General features: G+C 47.1%; 1 protein-coding gene and 2 long non-coding RNA genes across 4 annotated transcripts; 2 read left to right on the top strand and 1 right to left on the bottom strand.

Moving 5' to 3' along the window:
- Positions 1–167: 167 nt before the first annotated feature.
- HSD17B7 (hydroxysteroid 17-beta dehydrogenase 7) lies at positions 168–18009 on the bottom strand. Of its 2 annotated transcripts, XM_083446409.1 has the most exons (10): positions 17885–18009; positions 14833–15036; positions 14099–14191; positions 11275–11406; positions 8851–8965; positions 6536–6730; positions 3918–4022; positions 2941–2997; positions 1567–1665; positions 168–632 (listed from the first exon to the last, which is right to left on the bottom strand). In XM_083446409.1, exons 1-10 carry the CDS (start codon positions 17917–17919, stop codon positions 531–533), a joined length of 1137 nt encoding a protein of 378 aa, XP_083302535.1. In that variant the 5' UTR covers positions 17920–18009; the 3' UTR covers positions 168–530. The 2 variants fall into 2 exon arrangements, with proteins under 2 accessions (XP_083302535.1, XP_083302536.1); XM_083446410.1 differs by lacking the exon at positions 11275–11406 and having other exon boundaries at positions 17885–17999.
- Positions 11413–14261, top strand: LOC310680144. The gene is made up of 2 exons (XR_014512663.1): positions 11413–12281; positions 14049–14261. It is a non-coding gene; the product is annotated as an uncharacterized lncRNA (long non-coding RNA).
- On the top strand, positions 15043–16015 carry LOC310680146. The gene is made up of 2 exons (XR_014512665.1): positions 15043–15253; positions 15332–16015. It is a non-coding gene; the product is annotated as an uncharacterized lncRNA (long non-coding RNA).
- Positions 18010–19005: the final 996 nt, after the last annotated feature.

Consider the following 19005-nt stretch of genomic DNA (forward strand, 5'->3'; position numbering starts at 1 on the left):
ATGCAGAGTGTCCCTCAAAGGTAGCTCTTAACACTACAGCTTTTCTTTTTTCTCCCAGCTTCCCAAACCAGCTCTACTTTGCTCTTTAATAGGCAATGCCACACAACCTAATGGCAGGACTACCCCTCCCCCCCCCCGAATGCCCACTTCTGAAACAAGGACACAGCGACCCTTCATTTCATTTATTATTTGAGAAACATCCTGCTCTGAGGAGTACAAAGGCTTCAGGAAACGCGAAATGGGGAAAAGACAAATGCTGCAGTGATGTAAAGACACGGCAACTAAAAGGAGAGCAAATGCATTATAAAAACCACGCTGGGGGGGGGGGCAGGGACTGAACTGTAAGACTTTTTGGTCTCTTTCAGCATTTCAGCTTCATGCCAGCCAAAAGATACATCTCTAGAGAGGTTTGCATTGCAAAAGGCAAAAGCCAGGGTGGGGTGGGGGTGAGGAGCCGAGGTTCTGAACTGTCCCAAGTGGAAGAAACTCATTGCCATGAGGAATGGTGGCTAAAGACTGGTCTGGCTTTGCTATTTTTTATGCTGTGGGCTGTTGCAGCTTGCAAGAAGTTGCTTCTCTAGTTCCAGGAGCTTCTCGTAAAGCTTCTCTGCGGTATCTTCACTGAGATCCATCTGAAAGACACAGCTGTGATCAGGACAGATCCCATAGAACCAGCAGTGTTTTCTTTCCTTTACCACAAGCCCCCCCCCCACACCCCCAGAGGAGACCCCAGAGCCATCCCTCCCTTCCATCAGCTAAAGGAACCTAGGAACTGTACACCACAGTTGCTGGCCCTGACCCAACTGCAGAGGTGCGTAGTAGGCGGGCCCAGCTGCTTTCTTGGGGACATGAAGGTGGCCGGCGGTTGGCACTTCTCACTGCAAAGCCCCTGGGTTGCAAAATGGCAGGAGCCATAAAACACTCTGCGCATCCATAGTCAGCCTTTGCCTGGTCACCGCAAGTGGGGAGTGTTGATGCGATCACAGCCTGCTTGTGGCCATGCAGTGGGAGACAACGCTGGCTTGGATGAGTCTTTGATCTAGTCCAGCAAGACACATCTTTTGCAGGTAAGTAACATTTAAAAATAAATGTAAGTTTTAGCCCTTCCTATCTCCAAAGCTCCAGGCGAGTAACATTCATTTCTATGAGGCTTTCTGCAGTGGAACTTTCTGGAAGATTCTGCTGCCTCTTAATGGAACTCAGAATCCACCCTCCAAGACAGCTGCCTTGCCTTGCCTCATGACGTAGGTCCTCCATGATTTCCCAAGGCGTAGCGTGCACCAAGAGCATGAAAGCAATACAATGGTACCTCGGGTTAAGTACTTAATTCTTTCCGGAAGTCTGTTCTTAACCTGAAACTGTTCTTAACCTGAAGCACCACTTTAGCTAATGGGGCCTCCTGCTGCCACTGCGCCGCTGGAGCACAATTTCTGTTCTCATCCTGAAGCAAAGTTCTTAACCTGAAGCACTATTTCTGGGTTAGTGGAGTGTGTAACCTGAAGCGTATGTAACCTGAGGTACCACTGTACTCGTGACAACACAATGCACACGAAGGGGTCTACTTACCTTGCGGATCTCAACGTAGTTCTTCCCAAAGAATGTGGTGCAGCTGTGAAATTTCACCAGGGGGTCCAGCAACTCAGGCTTCTGCTTGAACAGCCAAACCTAGAAAGGGGATGCAAACAAGTGAGCAGTTCTTTCCTTGAAAGTGCGTTTGACTCAAGACAACCGCTGCCAGCGCTGAAAGCCTCTGTGGTGCTGGATTTGGATCTAAAGGGGCTCAAACGAGTTAACCCCATAATGTAAGCTGCCAGGGAGCCAACAGGCACTCTCCCAATGCTCCTCTCTGGACTTGGTGCAGAAGGTAGAATTAGAACCACTGTAAGACAGCGCCCCCAGTTCCCAGTCCAGGAGGATACCATAGTCAATGGTATCAAATGTCAACAAGAGATCAAGAAGGTAGAAGAATGACGCACTCCCCCCCCCCCAGCAGTCCCCACTCTCTGCAGAGGTCATCCATCAGAGTGATCAAGGCCAACTCAGTTCCATGGCTAGGCCTGAACACAGATTCAAATGGATCTAAATAATCTGTGTCCTCCAAGAATGCCTGCATCTGCCCCACCAGAGCCCTCTCCACCACCTTCCCCCCAAAGGAGGTACTGGCAACTGGCTGAGAGCTGTTCCAATCTGAAGGGTCCAGAGTGATCAGGGCAACTGCCTGTTTCATCTTGCTGTTCCATTGTCAGATAAGGACTCCACTAGCTTTCTCCTCTGGAAAATTCCCCAGAGCATTCAGGAACACATCGAGTTCCCTCAGTCTGCAAGGGTGAGACATCTGAATGTGTCCACCACTAGTCGTCAGTCCAAACTGAAGCAGATAATGATCCGACCATGACAAGGGAGGGCATGGCACTGCCCCATCCTCATTCCGTCCTTCATATCACTTGGGGCAAAGACTACATCAAGACTTTGCTCTGCCCAGTGTGTTGGAACCATGACCAACCGAGAAAGACCCATGGTAGTCACAAAGTCTTGAGCCAGCAGCCTCTGGGTGGATATGGAAGTCCCCTAGGGCCTGTTGTTATATAGTGAGACAGGCCCTGGACCACTCCCCCCACCCCCACCAAGCGGCATTCACTCAGCCAGCCATCAAGCAACATCCCACAGCACAAACACACTCCTACCGGCAGGCAGGTATCAATCAGATCAAACAAACTGATGCAGCAAACACGCATGCACACACACAGTTGCCGGCTGGGAGTGCAGACCAGAGTGGGCCCTACTGACATCACAGGGTGGGTGAGGGTGGGAGCAGCCAACAGATTCCCCAGAAGAGGAAAGAAAGTGGCTGTGAACCTCTTGGTACATCGGCTATCGCAAGGCAAACGCGATGGATCAGACAGGCACAACGTACAACATGTCAGTGCCAAAGCATCTTACCAGTGCTTCTGCTCCATTGTACGGCGTCAGTGTATACGTGTTGGTAAAAAGGCGGAACTGGAGTTGCGGGGAGAGAAAAGCAAGAAGTCAGTTCTCTCTTCTTTCTACTCCATGGCACTGAAGCTGGGGAAGCAGCTCCAGGAGGGCAAGGAAAACACCACCATCCTCCGCCCCCAAACAGCAGCCATATCCCTCTCTCATCCCACTAGAACTTGAAGACACCCAGCAAAGCTGAAGGCTGCAAGTTTCAGGGCAGACCCAGCGCCAGATAAACGAAGGAGGCTGCTCCCGTGCAGAGGCAGTGATGGCTACCAATTTGGATGGCTTTAAAAGGGGAGACCAATTCCTGGAGGAGAAGCCACAATGGCCATGTTCTGCTTCCACTGTCGGAGGAAGTATGCTTCTGAATGCTGGTTGCTGTCCATCCCAAGGGGGAGAGGGCTCTGGTGCTCAGGGCCCACTATGGGGCTCCCGTGGGCACTTGGTGGGCTACTCTGAGAACAGGGTGCTGGAGTAGAGGGGCCCTGGCCTGACTTGAGAGGCTCTTCTTATGGTCTGACCCCAAACAAGAAATAGACAAAAAGGGCTTCCTCTATAGTAAAATACAGTGGTACCTCAGGTTAAGTACTTAATTCGTTCCGGAGGCCCGTTCTTAACCTGAAACTGTTCTTAACCTGAAGTGCCACTTTAGCTAATGGGGCCTCCTGCTGCTGCCGCGCCACCGCTGCACAATTTCTGTTCTCATCCTGAAGCAAAGTTCTTAACCCAGTACTATTTCTGGGTTAGCGGAGTCTGTAACCTGAAGCGTCTGTAACCCGAGTTACCACTGTATACTGTAAAGTCTGATCGCGCCATATACTTATATTTGTTCCACTGACCACTTCAGCTTTGCTCTCTGCTTACAAGGGAATCTGAATCAGCCTCCAGTTCCTAGAACTTAAGGGTTTGCTGCAGTTTCAGAAGACCATCACACTCACCAGCCACAGAATGGGGAAAAATAACTTCCACACGAAAGAAGGCAAAATCTCAAACGTCATGTTGGTCATCACAACACCTGGACACACAACGCTAGAATACAGGCCCTGTTGAGAGAGAAAGAGATGGCTCCATGGGGCCACACTGTGACACACACAACTGCTGGCAGACACCCACACTCACACCGCGTAGACAAGGCTTGTGCCAAGTTTGTAACAGAAAGAGGTGCAAGCTTTAAAAATATTCCCTCCTGGTTTTGTTAACTTACTATTCTGCCCTTTCTACATGTGAATGGCATAAACTAGCACAAGAATTACTTCTGAATGGGAGGCGGAAATCCTGCATTTGGCCGACTTCAGAGCTGTGAAACCTGAGAGGTTTCCCCTGCCCATTCATTAGAAACCACTTTCTCTGCTATTGTGGAAGGATGGAGTGGAAAGAACGACACCCCCAAGTCACTGCTTTACATGTCAGTGTGAATGAAGCTGGTCTCCAGAAATCCCTCACCCCCCAAAAAACATAAAGCCGCTGTGCCATTTCCAAAAGGACATAAACAGCAAAGGCACGACAAGGAGAGCAACAGGGTGGAGATGTGGACACAGCACTTTTCTTTTTCTTCCTCCCCCCGAAAGCACCCAGTGAAACATCACCACACACATTGTGGAGGGGGAACCCCAGTCGCAAAATGCACTTCAGGGCACCCACTGTTGGGATACTGCCAGGGAGACAAAGGCCATCATGCCCCCAAGCCGTCTCCGTTGCGATCCATCAACCTCCCGTAGATAACGCAGTATCAGTCAATTAGCGACAGGAGCCCCAGAAATAGCTTGCCACATTCCAGAGCTCATGAACGCTCTGTCAGCAGATACGTACAGCGAAAGGTGCACTCAGGAGAGCATATTTACAAGTTTATTCAGCGTTGGTCAGAACAAAGAGAAAACATGACTGCCTGCTACGATGTCTCAGGCACAGAGAGAAAACGAAAGCATATACAAAAGCATAAACTTCCTGTGAACAGGAAATACGCAGACTCTGTGACTCACAAAGCCTGCTCCCTTTTAAGGTGGAACGGAAATATCCTAACACCCACACGCCAGTGGAAAGCGATTTTATGTTGGATTTTTATGTCCTCTTAACAAATTATTCATAGATTGGGAGAATCTGAATAAAACAGCGAAGGTGGGCCTTGTGGGCTGCCAGTTGGATGAGGTACTGTGTGGACATCACAAAACAGAAGCTTCTAGTCCATATTAAATTATGGTGTGGACTAGGCCTCTGACTCATGTGGGGAAGGAGGGCAGACAGAATGGAAAGGGCTTGGTGGGGAGGAACAGATGTGAGAAGCCACAGTGCAGCAGTCTGACCCAGAGAAGGGAGATCAGGGTTCAACTCCTGGCTGGGCAGCCTTGGGCAGCCTAAGCGACTTTCCAGGGTCATTGAGACTATTAAAATAGGACCCAGAGGAACAGCAATACACCTTGACAAATTGCTCTCAGCTCTTAAAGGCATTTTAGAAAAAGAACTGTTTTATCATGAAATTGCTATTGGCCATGGTCAATTTTATTTCACCCCAATATGGAAAGAACATTTTACAGGGGGGGGTTGCAAACATAAATAAGACAAGATTGTGATACATCTTGCATATTTTTAAAACACTCCATGGGTGACAGTGTATAATGCTGTCCAAAACAATGGCAAAATCTGAACCAAAGTAACCAAAGTTTGTATTTATTCATTTCCTTGTACTTATATCCTACCCTTCATCGCAACAGGAGCAGAGAGCAACAATGACATTAGCAGCAACATCACGTATACAAAGATCTTGGTAAATAACAATGCTTTTACCTTGCATCTCAATGAGTCCACTGTGGGGGGAGAACCAAATGTAATTTGGGAAGGAGTTCCATAATTTGGGGGGCTACTGAGAATGCCGTCTCATTTTGTCACCCACACAGCACAAAAAAAGCTAAAATTCTATGTCCTGTATAAATTATGCAAATTAAACTGATTTGCTCAAGATCCCTTAGTCTGCATGACTTATTTTGCTTTCACTATTCACAAGAAGGGGAAATAGAAGAATAGTCAATCTGATAAAAGCCCCCCTTTCTCCACCCTCAAAATTCAGGCATATGACCAGACATTGTCTGTTAACTTGAAAGCTTGTTTTTGCAGCCATGCGGATTAGAAACCTACTTTTAAAAAAGGAAAAGACAGATTCTCAGGAATTCTGTAGCCAGTATCAAATTCTGTGGCTTGTATTGAGTTTGTGCTGAACTCTCAAAACATTTGAGTACATTTGTTCCAGGTATTAAGCAGGGGTTCAGAAAAGTCGCAATACTATGGGAGGAATGAGAGTCACACGACATCAAGTGTTTCACCACCACAAGCGTTTCCGCTTGCCAGACGGAGCGGCCCCCTCACTCTTCTCACCACATTCTGGGGGGTCCCCCCAACCCACACACCTCAGAGCCAATTTGGGAGGCATGAGGTGTGTAGAGGGGACACACTTCGCCAACTTTCCTGAAAAGAATGCCACCTTCTTTTGCTTTCGGTCGGAAGGGCCAGTGGACACAGATGGGATGAGCAGCATTTTGGAAGGACTAGGATAGGGTGCTCTCACCTGCTTGTTGAAGCGGTTGTTCAGAGCCACACTTGTAAGGTCAGTAGCATATTTAGAAGAGCTGTAGGCCTCCTTGCCTTGCCTGTGCTGAAAGTCCTCAAGGCTGAAGTTAGATTTGCAGGCATTGACTGAAGAGGTCCAGACAAGTTTGCTGGGCTTTTCAATGCAGCAGAGCAGAGGCTCCAGGTTCCGGATCTGCAAAAATGAAGAAGCCAGACTTTAGCAAGGCTCCAGGTTCCTTCCTCAAGAGGCATACAATCTAGAACAGAGGTTCCCAAACTGTGGTCCACAGACCACTAGTGGTCCACCAAGGTCTTTCAGGTGGTCCACAGTATGCCTGTGGATTTGTGTTTGGAGACAGGACATCCATCGCATTAAATATTTATACTGATTTTTAACTGTTTTAATTGCTTCTTTTATTTCTTATATTGTATTTAAATTTTGGATTTGAAGAAATTTAAATTGTAATACTGTACAATGTGAAATAAAAGCAGCAATAAAAATACGGTTAAAATAATTATACATATTTAATATATTTAATATCAGAATTCAAACTGTAATATAATATATAAAAAACAAAAGGAGCAATAAAAATATAATTAAAAATCATACAGCACCTAGCATAGTGCACTACAATTACTACAAAGGGCAAAAAATCATTGTCCACTAAGCCCCTCTGCAGGGAGGGAAATGTTTGGTAACCCCTGATACAAATCCTTCCTCACAAGTTCTACTTGCAAGAAGTTCTGCATTTTCATCTGTGAAAGAAAAAAAGATTATAAATCAGAATGAGTCTAGCACAGACTCAATAGCTATCCCCCTCCTATTGACATTTTAATTTTTTTAAATCAATATTATTTTCAGAATACAGTGTTACCTCCGGTTATGAACTTAATTCGTTCCAGAGGTCCGGTCTTAAGCTGAAACTGTTCTTAACATGAGGCGCGCTTTTGCTAATGGGGCCTCCCGCTGCCGCCATGCGACTTCTGCTTGCACCCCAGGGCAAAGTTCGCAACTAGGGACATCTACTTCCGGGTTAGTGGAGCTCGTTACCCGAAGCATTCTCAAGGAGGACGGTACGTAACCCGAGGTTCCACTGTATACATTCTAAAACAAAGCTGACCCATACCCAACAGAACCAACAGGACTTCCCCAAAGATCCCTAAAATACTTTACAAATGTATTTACTTTCTTGTCCATACAACATGACTTATAACGGTATACACTGGAAAAACCACAAGCCACAAGTCAGCAAAAACCTTTGGAACGGGGCTTTGGTTTCCGATTTCACAGCAGGGGCATGAAATTGTAACACAGCACTTTGCATCTTCACTCGCCCGGCAGCGTCGCCACTGTCCTTGGACAAGAGGTGTTGCCCTTCTTGACAGTTAAGGTTCCACCTGCTTTGCAAGTAAAACCTACACCATCACGATTGTGTTGCCCCAACTCACCCCTGCCTCTCCTGCCACCAGGCACACATTACAATTACGCACTGCAATAGGAGCCCACAGACATAGAATCTGACACAGGTAGGACCAGTTAGTGTGCTCACTACCCTGCTGATTGCAAGATGCCACAAACTTTGATTATCCATTCTGCAAAAGTAAAGAGGAGTCAAATACATTAGCTCCATGCAGTGGACACTAAAGGAAATGACAGGATAAAATTATGGAGATAAAGCTATTATACTGGCACTCTATTGTTAATATTTTTTTGCCCTGTATGGCCAAATTGCAGCTTACAAGATTGCCTCTAACATTGTTTGCTGGAAGTTCACTGAAAGGACCAGCAGTGAGTTCAGTCTTGAAGTCAATGAGGCAGAAACTTTGGTCAGCTTTTCTTGTCAGCTACCACCCGTTGTGAAATTGGCAGATCACATCCAGAAAGTCAAACCAGAGGCTGCTGGTGCAGAATTAAGCCCTCATGCTAAAAAAGCAACCACACCAAAACAAATCTACCGAGACTTCTTCAGTTTTTGAGAATTAGCACACTCAATTTAATATTCTGAGACCAGCAACACCCACCAAAGATGAGAGCTAGAGATATTACACTACAGTGACTGACAAAGGACTGGCAAACTTACCTATGCAAATAGGCATCCTTATTCTTATCTGTGGAAGGCTCAGCAGATATACCAATGTATTAACTAAAGAGGTGAGAGCTTGTTCACAACCATCATTAAGTCTGGAATGTAGGGCAACGTTCCACAATACATAGATTACCTAGAATAATGTCTTGCAATACAGGTACAAACACCAGATAACATCTGCACAACACCAGGATGTGTGACACAAACTAGATAATAGCTTCCCTACCAGAACAAAATGTCCGAAGAGATTTGTTTCAAAGACCTCCTGAAGGTTGTCTGCAGTGACCCTGTCCTCTTGGCTCATCAGCCCCTCTGCCGTAGTCAGCATCTGGTATGCCCTCCTGAAAACAGGGGAAGAGGTCAGAGCATAGAAGAGAGGACTGCTGCCCTCCAGAGAAACTGCCAACCAATATTATGGTCCTTGCAACTAAATGTGAGTGTGGGTGGAGATGGCTTATGCCGGCAAAAAGGAAGCAATCTTTGGGAAATGAGAGAAACTGTAGCTGGTTTTTATTTGGAACGTTGTTAACTGTGATCCCAGGACTACCACTAATCCCAATCCCCATGATTACAATGAAAGGAACAGAAGAACAAGTAAAATAAATATAAGAGCCAGAATGTTATTGGATGTTTTAATTACATGCTGAAGAGGCGATTGGTTTTTTAAATGCTAAACTGAAAAGTCTTTATGTTAGTTGCCCGGTTGGCCACTGGTGGAAACAGGATGTTGGATGAGATGAACTCTTGGTCGGATCCAGCTGTGCCCTTGTGTTCTTTTCAGCACTGCAAGCAAGTTGCAGGAAATTTCTATGAACCCCCTAGCTGTGTGCACAGCTTTCCGCTGGATCACATCCACAAAGGACAAATATAATAGTTGTGTTTGAATTTGAGAGATTCTTCAAGCAGCCTCCCAGGTTGCGGCTGTTAAGAAGCAAACCAAAATGGCAGCCTGCAGTTCAGCCAAGAGCTGAACAAAGATTTCAGAAACAGTGGCCACATTCACATGGATTGTTGAACAAGCTATGATGAGTCTCAGAGGAAAGAAATCACAGCTTGGCTTGCTCAATTTTTGTGTATTTCTCCCTCCTGTCTGTTATCCCAAAACCATCACATTGCTCCTGTAACTGGCATTGCTTCCCCATCACCAGCTTCCTTACAATTGGACAGTTGCGCAATCAAAGTGAGAAATTTTCACAGATTTTCAACTGCTCTCCACATGCCCCAAGCCAAACCAGCTGCCCAGCACAGACACACACCATGCTGCCTTAAGATCAGAAATTCAGAATCCATTAAGTGACAGGGGAGACTTTTGCCCTGCAGGTCTCCTGACAACATCCCCATTAGTTTGGTTTTTTGGGGGTTTATTTTTAAGTATTTTGCTGGCTGAAGTGATATAATTTGTGGGTAAGTGTAATGATCAGGATAGGTAAAGGTAAAGGTACCCCTGCCCATACGGGCCAGTCTTGACAGACTCTAGGGTTGTGCGCCCATCTCACTCTATAGGCCGGGGGCCAGCGCTGTCCGAAGACACTTCCGGGTCACATGGCCAGCGTGACATCACTGCTCTGGCGAGCCAGAGCCGCACACGGAAACGCCGTTTACCTTCCCGCTAGTAAGCGGTCCCTATTTATCTACTTGCACCCGGGAGTGCTTTCGAACTGCTAGGTTGGCAGGCGCTGGGACCGAGCAACGGGAGCGCACCCCGCCGCGGGGATTCGAACCGCCGACCTTTCGATCGGCAAGCCCTAGGCACTGAGGCTTTTACCCACAGCGCCACCCGCGTCCCATGATCAGGATAGCCAACTTTAAAAAGTTGTTGTGTTTTCAACACAACAGTCCTGTATAGACAGCAAAGTAGCAAAGCAGGTCAAACCTCTTTCAATTTTATTTCCATTGGCATCATAACCTGAGGCGAGAGACCTGCTTCTGGAAAAGCAACACCAAGAGCTGCTTAGCTTGGGGAGTAGCTTTGTTCTCCCACGGGTCTTGCCTCACACCTGTCTGTGACAGGACTCCCAAACAAAGGTTACAAAACCAGGATGCTGGCTCAGGCGTCATGAAAAACCAAAAAAGCCAAGAATGAGCCATGGTTTCAAATCATGATTTGCTGTCTGGAAATACACCATGGTTAGTGTGGGGTGGAATCAGACACTTAAAAAACAACCACCCACAGTTGGGCTAAATGAACCATGGCTTTGTGTTATGTGTGAACAAAGCCTATGAGGTGCCTGATACTTCAGGATTCTTGTGGTAGAAAGCCAGGTGTGTGTCTGGAAATAATTAGCAATGGGTCAGAGGAAAAGTGGAGTTGTCCACTTCTATAACAGGAACAAAGCTAGCAGAAAGTATATTGCAGTTGGCAGGAAACCTAAAACAGAAGGCAGATTTGATGTTATTTTTGATTGGCAGAATGCACAGCAGTGTGAGGTAGCAGGGATCCATCCTGTTGCCAGAGAGAGCCAACGGCTACAGCTACCTTAGATAAGTAACAATACCTGGTTGTTGATTCCTCAGCAGTATAACCTACCTTGGAGGCTCATCATCAGAACACACAAGATGAAGATAGCAAACAACTTTATGCAAATAAGGGCTGCTACATAAAACCAAGACAGAAATGTAGTTCCCATGTCACAAAGGAAGTAGCACATACTGGGCAAAAGAGGACTTTGCTTCATTTTGTTCCACTTGAGGATGTTCCATCACTGAAGCTAGACAGGTTTGGGGCTGGTCAGTTTTTGGATGGGAGACTGCATGGGAAACCCATGTGTCTTGCTTTGAACTCCTTAGAGGAAGAGCAGGATACAAGTGTAAATAGAACAGGCAGTTGTTAGGTTACAGGTTAGATATTTTGAGCCGTTTCAGGATTCTTCTCTGGGAACACTAGCTCAATGCATTTCAGTAGTCTAACAAGGAGATCACACTCGGTTTGACAAAATGCAGATTACAGAAAATACACGCCAGTGGTGTTCTCACAGTTTGTGTGCGTCTTCCCCACTTCTAAAAAGGATGAACTCAAAAATTGGGAAAAAAGAAAAAGGAATGAGTGCAGGCACAGAAAGGAAAACAGGTCAATATTAAGACATTGCAGCTTGGATAACTGAGAAAGCACACAGGGTAACTTGCCGCCCAGAGCTCCTGAGCCTTTGACAGTTGTGTATAAGGAAGAATTTTGGCAGATGCAGCTTATCGTGCCAAAAGGGTGAACAAGGGGCTGCACCTGCTAAAATGCCTTCTTCAATTCAGTAATTAAGGAGAGACTGGAACTTTCCCTTCCCTTGCATCTGAGGGCACAATCTGTGGCTCACAAGAACTTGATAGAATCCAGAAATTAGGAAACAAACAAGAAACTCTCTAGTCTACATGGTTCAGAGATGCATTTGAAAATGTGGGGGGTCTCAGTCAAGGCGTCAAGTACCAATGCCCAAACGAAAGTATTCCCAACTCTCATATGTTTAGGTTCATACATCAAGACATTTCTCAAGGTCCAGCCCGTGTTTTTGATGCAAACGTTTTAATTTTTATTCTCACAGTCCTTTTTTGGACTTACCCTTCTAGTAAGCTCACAGACTAAAAAGATGGAGGCTGGGAAAAGAACACGATAGAAAAGAGCAGAAACACAATGGGGGAAAAGAACGAGGAGGTAAAGGTTGAAAGCAGGTAAGTCTCAGCCACTATTTCAATATATAATTCTATTTCAAAATAAAGTCAAATGAAAGTGCCTGTCTCTTGGGAGGCAGGGCCACCCAAAGGACAGAACAAGGAACAGAGCGAGGCAACAGAGATGAAGAGGCAGAAGCAGCACTCTTAGGTTTGGCAGACAGGATGAGGCCAACAGAATGGTGAGAATTTGGAAGGACAAAGGTCAAAGAACAAGAGACGAGAGATGAAGGCAAGATCTTGAAAGCAAGCAGCAAGAGTTTGCGGCAAATGGGACACGGAAAAGGGAGACAGCGAAAAGGAGAGAGGAAATAGGATCCTCAACTTATTCCAGATACAGATATTGTAACAGGACTGCTAGACAGTCTTCCTGTGTTTCCAGCTACACTGACAAGGGCACGTGAACTGCAAACGTCACACATGTTCCAGGGGAGGATTGTTGCTGTCTTACTGGTCTAGCCACTTGTTCAACATAAAAGCACTGTTCCTGTCACACAGAGGTAGGTAAGTATGAGTGTGTGTAGCTGGATTCAGTCAATTTGTTTCATTGGGGGGGGGGGAGACTAACAAATATTAGCATTACTACTTAGTGCAGACCCATAGATATTAATGGGACATAAGTCAGTCAGGTAACTAAAGTTCCATTGAGTTCCATGGGCTGAATTCTGCTAAGCAGGTGCACTATGGGAGACACACAATGAATCTCACTAGTCCTCTGCCAAAAAGAGAAGGTTCTTTTTTGGGGGGGGGACTGGAGAACCCCCAGGAAATGCTTACACTGACAGGACCACTGGAAGGGCACAATGCTGAATTCCTCCCTGTGAGTCTACTCAAAGTATGACAGGACTCAGGATCCAACCCATACATTTTGCATTTAGGCAGATAGCGAGCTGAGCTGCTTCCCAACTCGAGTCCCCGTCCCTCTGCAGGCTCCTCTATGCATGTTTAAGGGGGCTCAGGCAGACTGACACCAATTACGTCTTAATGGTGTCATTCCCCCTCCTTCTTCACATTACTTCTCTCTCTCTCTCTCTCTCCCTGAACAGAATATAAAACTTCACACATCTGACAAAGTGGATGCAAAACCTTGAAAGAGAGATTGTTAGACTTTACACGTCACAAGAGTCTGTTGTTTTTGCAGCAGCAGGCTGACAAGGCAACCCTTCTGAACACACACACACATATAAGCGAACACAAATACCAGTGTGAACTCACTGTGCAATTTTATTATTAATTATTAATTTACACACCACATATGCCAAAATGGCTTCCGATACACTTGGCTTCTAATATGTTTCACATTAGGAACATTGGAAGTGGAGGCCTTGAGGTGGAGGGTGGGGGGGTCACCACCTTGAGAGGTAGAATCAGAAAGAACTGGGCTTTGTTTGGCTTTATTCCTTGTTTACTCCTCAGTGCTGTCACATAATCAAATGTACCTCTGCAACGGTGAAGGGTAACAAGCAACTAAACAAATAAATTCATTCTGAGGAAGCTTCACTTTTTCTAACCTCTAATAAGAGCCTATTAATTTTCTTCCTGTATTCTACGCAGGAAAGGAATTGCAATGCTAAGAGGGTAGCCTTTAGTCAGATTTTGCTCACTGACAAATTGCAGCCTTCTGTCTCAGAAGAGAAATGTTCACATTCCACAACTTTAGGTTTGTAACATGTGGGGTGGAGGCCGGATAAAGAGTGAGGTCAAGGCTTTGTTTCCCTGGACAAGCCTGCCTAAGTAACTCCATGTCCTCCCCTCCTATCCACAAAGCCAGGCAGAAAATGAAGACGAGCGACGGGACAGTTAGATATCTAACATACCTGGAGAAGATGCCACGTATAAATGCCCATAAACTGATACGTGGATTTACCATGATCCCAGCATTCAAAAAGAGATAATCCAAACGATGAAATCTACACCAAAACAAAAAAAGGTGGTTATTGAAAGGATGGGAAAGCAGCATTAAATAGCAATTAAGCAGAACTGGAGTACCCCAGAATTTAAAATATATTTATTTTTTAATAGGATTCATACACCAATCATCCCAAACCTCTAAGTAGTTTATATAAAAGTTAGTAATTTCTCCCCCTAATGTCTGGTCCAACACCAAATCTTTCTGGGGAAGCACACTAGGGCTGAATTCACATAATCAAGAGGTCAGGCTTGCCCTAAACTGTTTTAGGCTGCAGGCTGGAATGCTCTTCCATTTGGGAGGAGGAGGGGCACAAACCTCCCTACATACAGAAAGCTAGTATGCCAGGGGATTGTGATGAAACATCTCCCCTGAGATACTTACTTTCTACCAGCAAGGAGTTTCTTCATAGAGTACAGTAGAACATTTCAGCATATAATTTCATCCCATCTATAGCTTAATGAAGACTTGATTCTGCCAGTTGTGCAAACCATCTCTCTTGGCCATCACACATCACACAATCACATCTCAGAACAGGTCTGATTCAGGTAAGAAAAGCAAGTCCTGGAAAGGTGATGAGTTAAGGAAGAACAGCCACAGCACAGGCAGCCTAACCAAACCATTCCCGCTCCCCCCACATACCTTGCCTTGATCTCTTCCGCTGCACGTAAGACAGAGGCCATCTTGCTAACATCTATTTGAACTATGCTGACATCTGCACCGGGGAAGCAGGACAAGAGGTGGTTCCGGGTGGCGTTTGCCTTCTCCAGGTTCCTGCAGGCCAAACACACGTGGAGGCTGGCATCTTCCTGGAGGAGACGCTCACACAGCGCAGATCCAATTCCACTGCAACAGTAAGAGCACAGGATCAGGGCCAGCCACAGAGCGTCCAGCATCACAACTCCATACAATTGAATGCTTCTCCCGGTCTCAGGGAGCCCTTCCTTTGACGACCAAAAGAGCAACACCTCCCAGACAGGTTAAGGGCAACATGCCCAGCCTGCCATGTGGCCTAATAGGATGCTACTTTCTGAGATCCAAACTGAAAACCAAGAACTTTGCAGTTTCAAGGGTCTCTCCTCTTCCTTCTGGGTATATTGCACAGCCCCACATGAAATAACGTGCCTTCACAATTAGCGAGCAGGACATTTGAGAAGTCTCTGACGATTGCCCTTCTTGGCTTATTAAAACTAGCAGGGAGGAGAGGTCCATCTGAGTCTAGAAGGTTGCAAATCCCTCCCTGAAAGAGGGAGAGTAGGACTGTGACAATGACACGTGTCTGAACCCACATTTGAGTTCACCATTCACAAGCACTCATACACACATTGCCAACAATTGTGACCGCATTTGCTATGAATATGTGTTAATCCTTAATTTGATGCCCACAAGCAGTTTTCACACAGAGGGAATAAAGTTTAGTTTATTACATGAAATGAACATGACATAATGTATATATTCTGCTTCAGACAGCAAAATTACAATTTGAGCAGGCAGCAAATCCTGCCCTACACAGAAACCATGATCTAAAGAGTGAAAGAATCCCAACTAGTCTCAAAAGCCTACAGAAAGTAAGTGTGACAATTTGCCACAGAAACCATGGAATGGCTATATAAACTCAATTCATAAGTATTTAAAGCTAGGAAGACACAAGTTTGCCCTGATGGAGCCCCAATAGGAAACACCTCAAGCGAGAACAAGGACTTGACCCCAAGACTGTGATTTCAAACCTGAGAGGAAGGCATAGGACATAGAACCAAGGACTCAAGGAGGAAGATGGTTCACTCAAGCAAGGGCGAAACTAGCCTTTTTTTTTGAGGGGGGGGGGGGGGAATAACCTGGGGCAAAAATAAAAATCTAGCACTGCACTCAAGAAGATATCAACTAGGAATCAGTCATCTAGGTACATAAGGGAAACCTGGAAAGCTCTCAAATGGAGGTACACAACTACGAAAGCCATGCATTCAATGGACACTTGGGAAGCTTTGCAGAGGCCAAATGGGAGCCCTGGATATTGATTATGCAGCCCTCTGAGCAGGAACCCCAGGAACTCACAGTTTCATGATACACAGGTTCAGTGATCTGAAAGCAGCTGTACTGAAGAACTTTCAGAGATGAACCATTTTGGGGGGTAGTTTTCCAGGAGAAGGAAAATGTCCATAGGAATAGTATGCAAAATTTTCTCAGGTCTAGCTGATACAAACCCAGACTTATAATAAAGTAACCGCTTGCTTCAATGTGAAGAAAGGAACGGAGGCAGTGGCTGAAGTGAGGCGCAGAAGGCAGCAGAGCAGACTGGCTTGGAGGGGGGACTGCAAATCAAGGCTGCAGTGGCAAGTCAAGTGCTACACTTGGAGGACCAGTTCTTCCTCTAATCATTCTCCACCCAGACAGCTAAGTGTGGCTCATCTTGAATGAGCAGCATCCTGGTGCATGCTGCTGAAGCATACTCCCCACCCCCCATCCCCTTCTTATCCCCAGCCAGGAAGAAATAAACCAGAGCTTTGGCTTGGCATTTTGTGTTAACCAGCAGCAAACTGAGAACAACTCAGTTTCCGCTCAAGCTGTCTTTAGAGCAGTGGTTCCCAGCATTTTTTGGCCATGCACCCACCTCAGCATCTCTAAAATCCTGACACACACCCCCCCTTTATTCTAAACTAAAAACCCCAGAACACTTTTACATATGCTCATAATGCAGGTGCTTCGGCCCCTTCGCCAGCATATGCCCCACTGAATTCAATGGGGCTTCCACTCTCAGCGAAGTGAAATTGGGACTCTAGTTTTAGGCTGCAATCCTGTGCACACTTACCTGAAAGTACACCCCACTGAACTCAGTGAAGCTTATTCCTTTTGAGTGGCTATGTACAGGATTGCACCCTTGGTTGTTGTTTCCCCATACCTTTGCTATCTCTACCTTTTGAGGTGGGATAACCAGCAGTGCACTTGGCATTCTGAATATGGCCACGCCATGGATTTACAAATATTGGCTGTTGTGTTTTCAATAATGTACAGAGACTTCAAAACAAAACAAAAAAGTTCTCTAAGAAGCAAGATATAAAGCACATTACAATAGTGTTAAAATCCAGTGATAAACTTTGATTCCAGACACTATTAGTGCCTCTCAATGTTTATCAAATCTGCAAAGCAACCAGTACTGTAAGATTAAACATATTTGCCTACATGTTGCAAGACAGGTTTGACACTTTCCTAGAAAGCCAAGGTATGAAATCCACCCTCTTCACTGCTGTTGTCACAACTGCTCACACACATCATTCCAAAGCACATCATTCTGGGCGCTGCTCTTTGCCCCTTGCAGAGCTAACAGTTCCTAGGGAAAGAGTGAGCTTGGAGGGGGCTTCGAAATGGGCTGCAGGCACAGGCTCAGTTGGGAGAGCGCGAGACTCTTCGTCCCAGAGCTGCAGGTTCGAGTCCCGCGCTGGGGGAAGGATTCCTGCCGGGCAGGACTAGATGACCCTCGTGGTCCCTTCCAACTGACAGCTCTGCAGTTCTGCGCCTCGTGTGGCTTTGACGCCCCGCGCCCTCCGCCCGCCCCGCCGGACCCCTCGCTCGGCGCCCCGCGCCCGCCCCGTCCCAGCACCGCGCTCCGCCGAGCTCCCCTCCTTCTCCGCGCCGCCGAGTCTCCCCTTCCGCTGCCGGGCGCTCCCCGGAGGCTCCTCAAGGAGACCCCGCTCCTTACCTGCTGGCGCCGGTGACAACGGCCACCTTCTGCATGGCGAGCGGCGGCGGCGGCGGAGTCTGCTTGTGGAGGCGAGCGCCGCGGGACAAGCCGGGCTTGGCCCCGCCCAGGCCCCGCCCCCGACTCCAAACCCCGCCCCTCCCTCGGCCCCCCGCCTCCCTGGCCCAATCAGAGGGCTCGCTGGGGGCCGGGCGGCCAAGTGGCGTGACGGTAGCCCGATGGCGGGGCAGGCGGCAAAAGGGAGGCCGGGCAGGGCCTGGGAGAGGGCGCCAGGCCCGTCCATCACCGCCCCTCGGGCTCCTCATTGGTTGGCTGGGCCGTAAGGAAGTGGGGGGCTCGAGGCGGGTGGCGGGTCAGGAAGAAGAGCGGCGTGAGGGGGGGGGCAGTCAGTGCAAAAGAGGGAAGGAGGGAATTGTATATGCGCGCAGCCGGGCCAGTCCGGGCTCCTGTGGCGTCTTTATCCCCCGAGGGGCCCGCGCCGACCGAGAGGCTCAGGCTCCTTCCCCGCCGGGGGCTGAGAGGGGCTCCCCGGAAAACACGACTGCCCTAGTTCAAAAAATGAAATTCTTCCTCTTTGGGGCCAAAGGTGTCGAACTTTTCTTAGTTTCGCTAAGGCATTTGGCTAATTCAACGAACTGTGGCCATTTGAGCTCTGTGTGTGACAGGGGATTGTTTTTGTTTGTTACCACGGTATGTACTTTTGTGTTTTTATATTGTAAACTGCCCTGTGGTCCTCAAATGAAGGGTGGTGTATAAAAATATATAAATAATAATAAATAAAACTCATGCGTGCTTCTCTGGCTGAGGTGAAGCCACAAGAAGCAGGCCTTCTCGGTCATAAGCTGTGTTTGGGCCAACTTCAAGCCTTTTTTTCTTTTTTTAAAAGACTTTGGGGAACAAGTCTTTGGCTTTTTGCTGTTTTCTATTTGTATTTTAAAAAGCCTGCAGCCTGAAACCCGGGCAGCGCTCTGCAGCGCACCCCGGGCTTCGGGCAGATATCTACAAGCCTGGGGAGCCCGGCGGGAGTTCCCACGGGCTCCCTAGGCTTGCGGATAGCAGCCTGTTCTGGGGGCTGGGGTCAGGGGAAGCTCGGGCTTCCCCCACCCCAGCCTTGCACCTGG

This window comes from Podarcis tiliguerta (genome assembly GCF_965153285.1).
Source record: "Podarcis tiliguerta genome assembly, chromosome: 6".
Taxonomy (NCBI): Eukaryota; Metazoa; Chordata; class Lepidosauria; order Squamata; family Lacertidae; genus Podarcis; species Podarcis tiliguerta.

What these genes read in the sequence shown, in the direction of transcription:
- HSD17B7 (XM_083446409.1), bottom strand. Translation starts at nt 17,919, where the DNA reads ATGCAGAAGGTGGCCGTTGTCACCGGCGCCAGCAG. An exon ending in TCTTCGGACATTTTGTTCTG is followed by an intron (nt 6,731 to 8,850) that starts GTAGGGAAGCTA and finishes TCATTTTTGCAG; the next exon opens with ATCCGGAACCTGGAGCCTCT. An exon ending in ACTACGTTGAGATCCGCAAG is followed by an intron (nt 633 to 1,566) that starts GTAAGTAGACCC and finishes TGTGTCTTTCAG; the next exon opens with ATGGATCTCAGTGAAGATAC.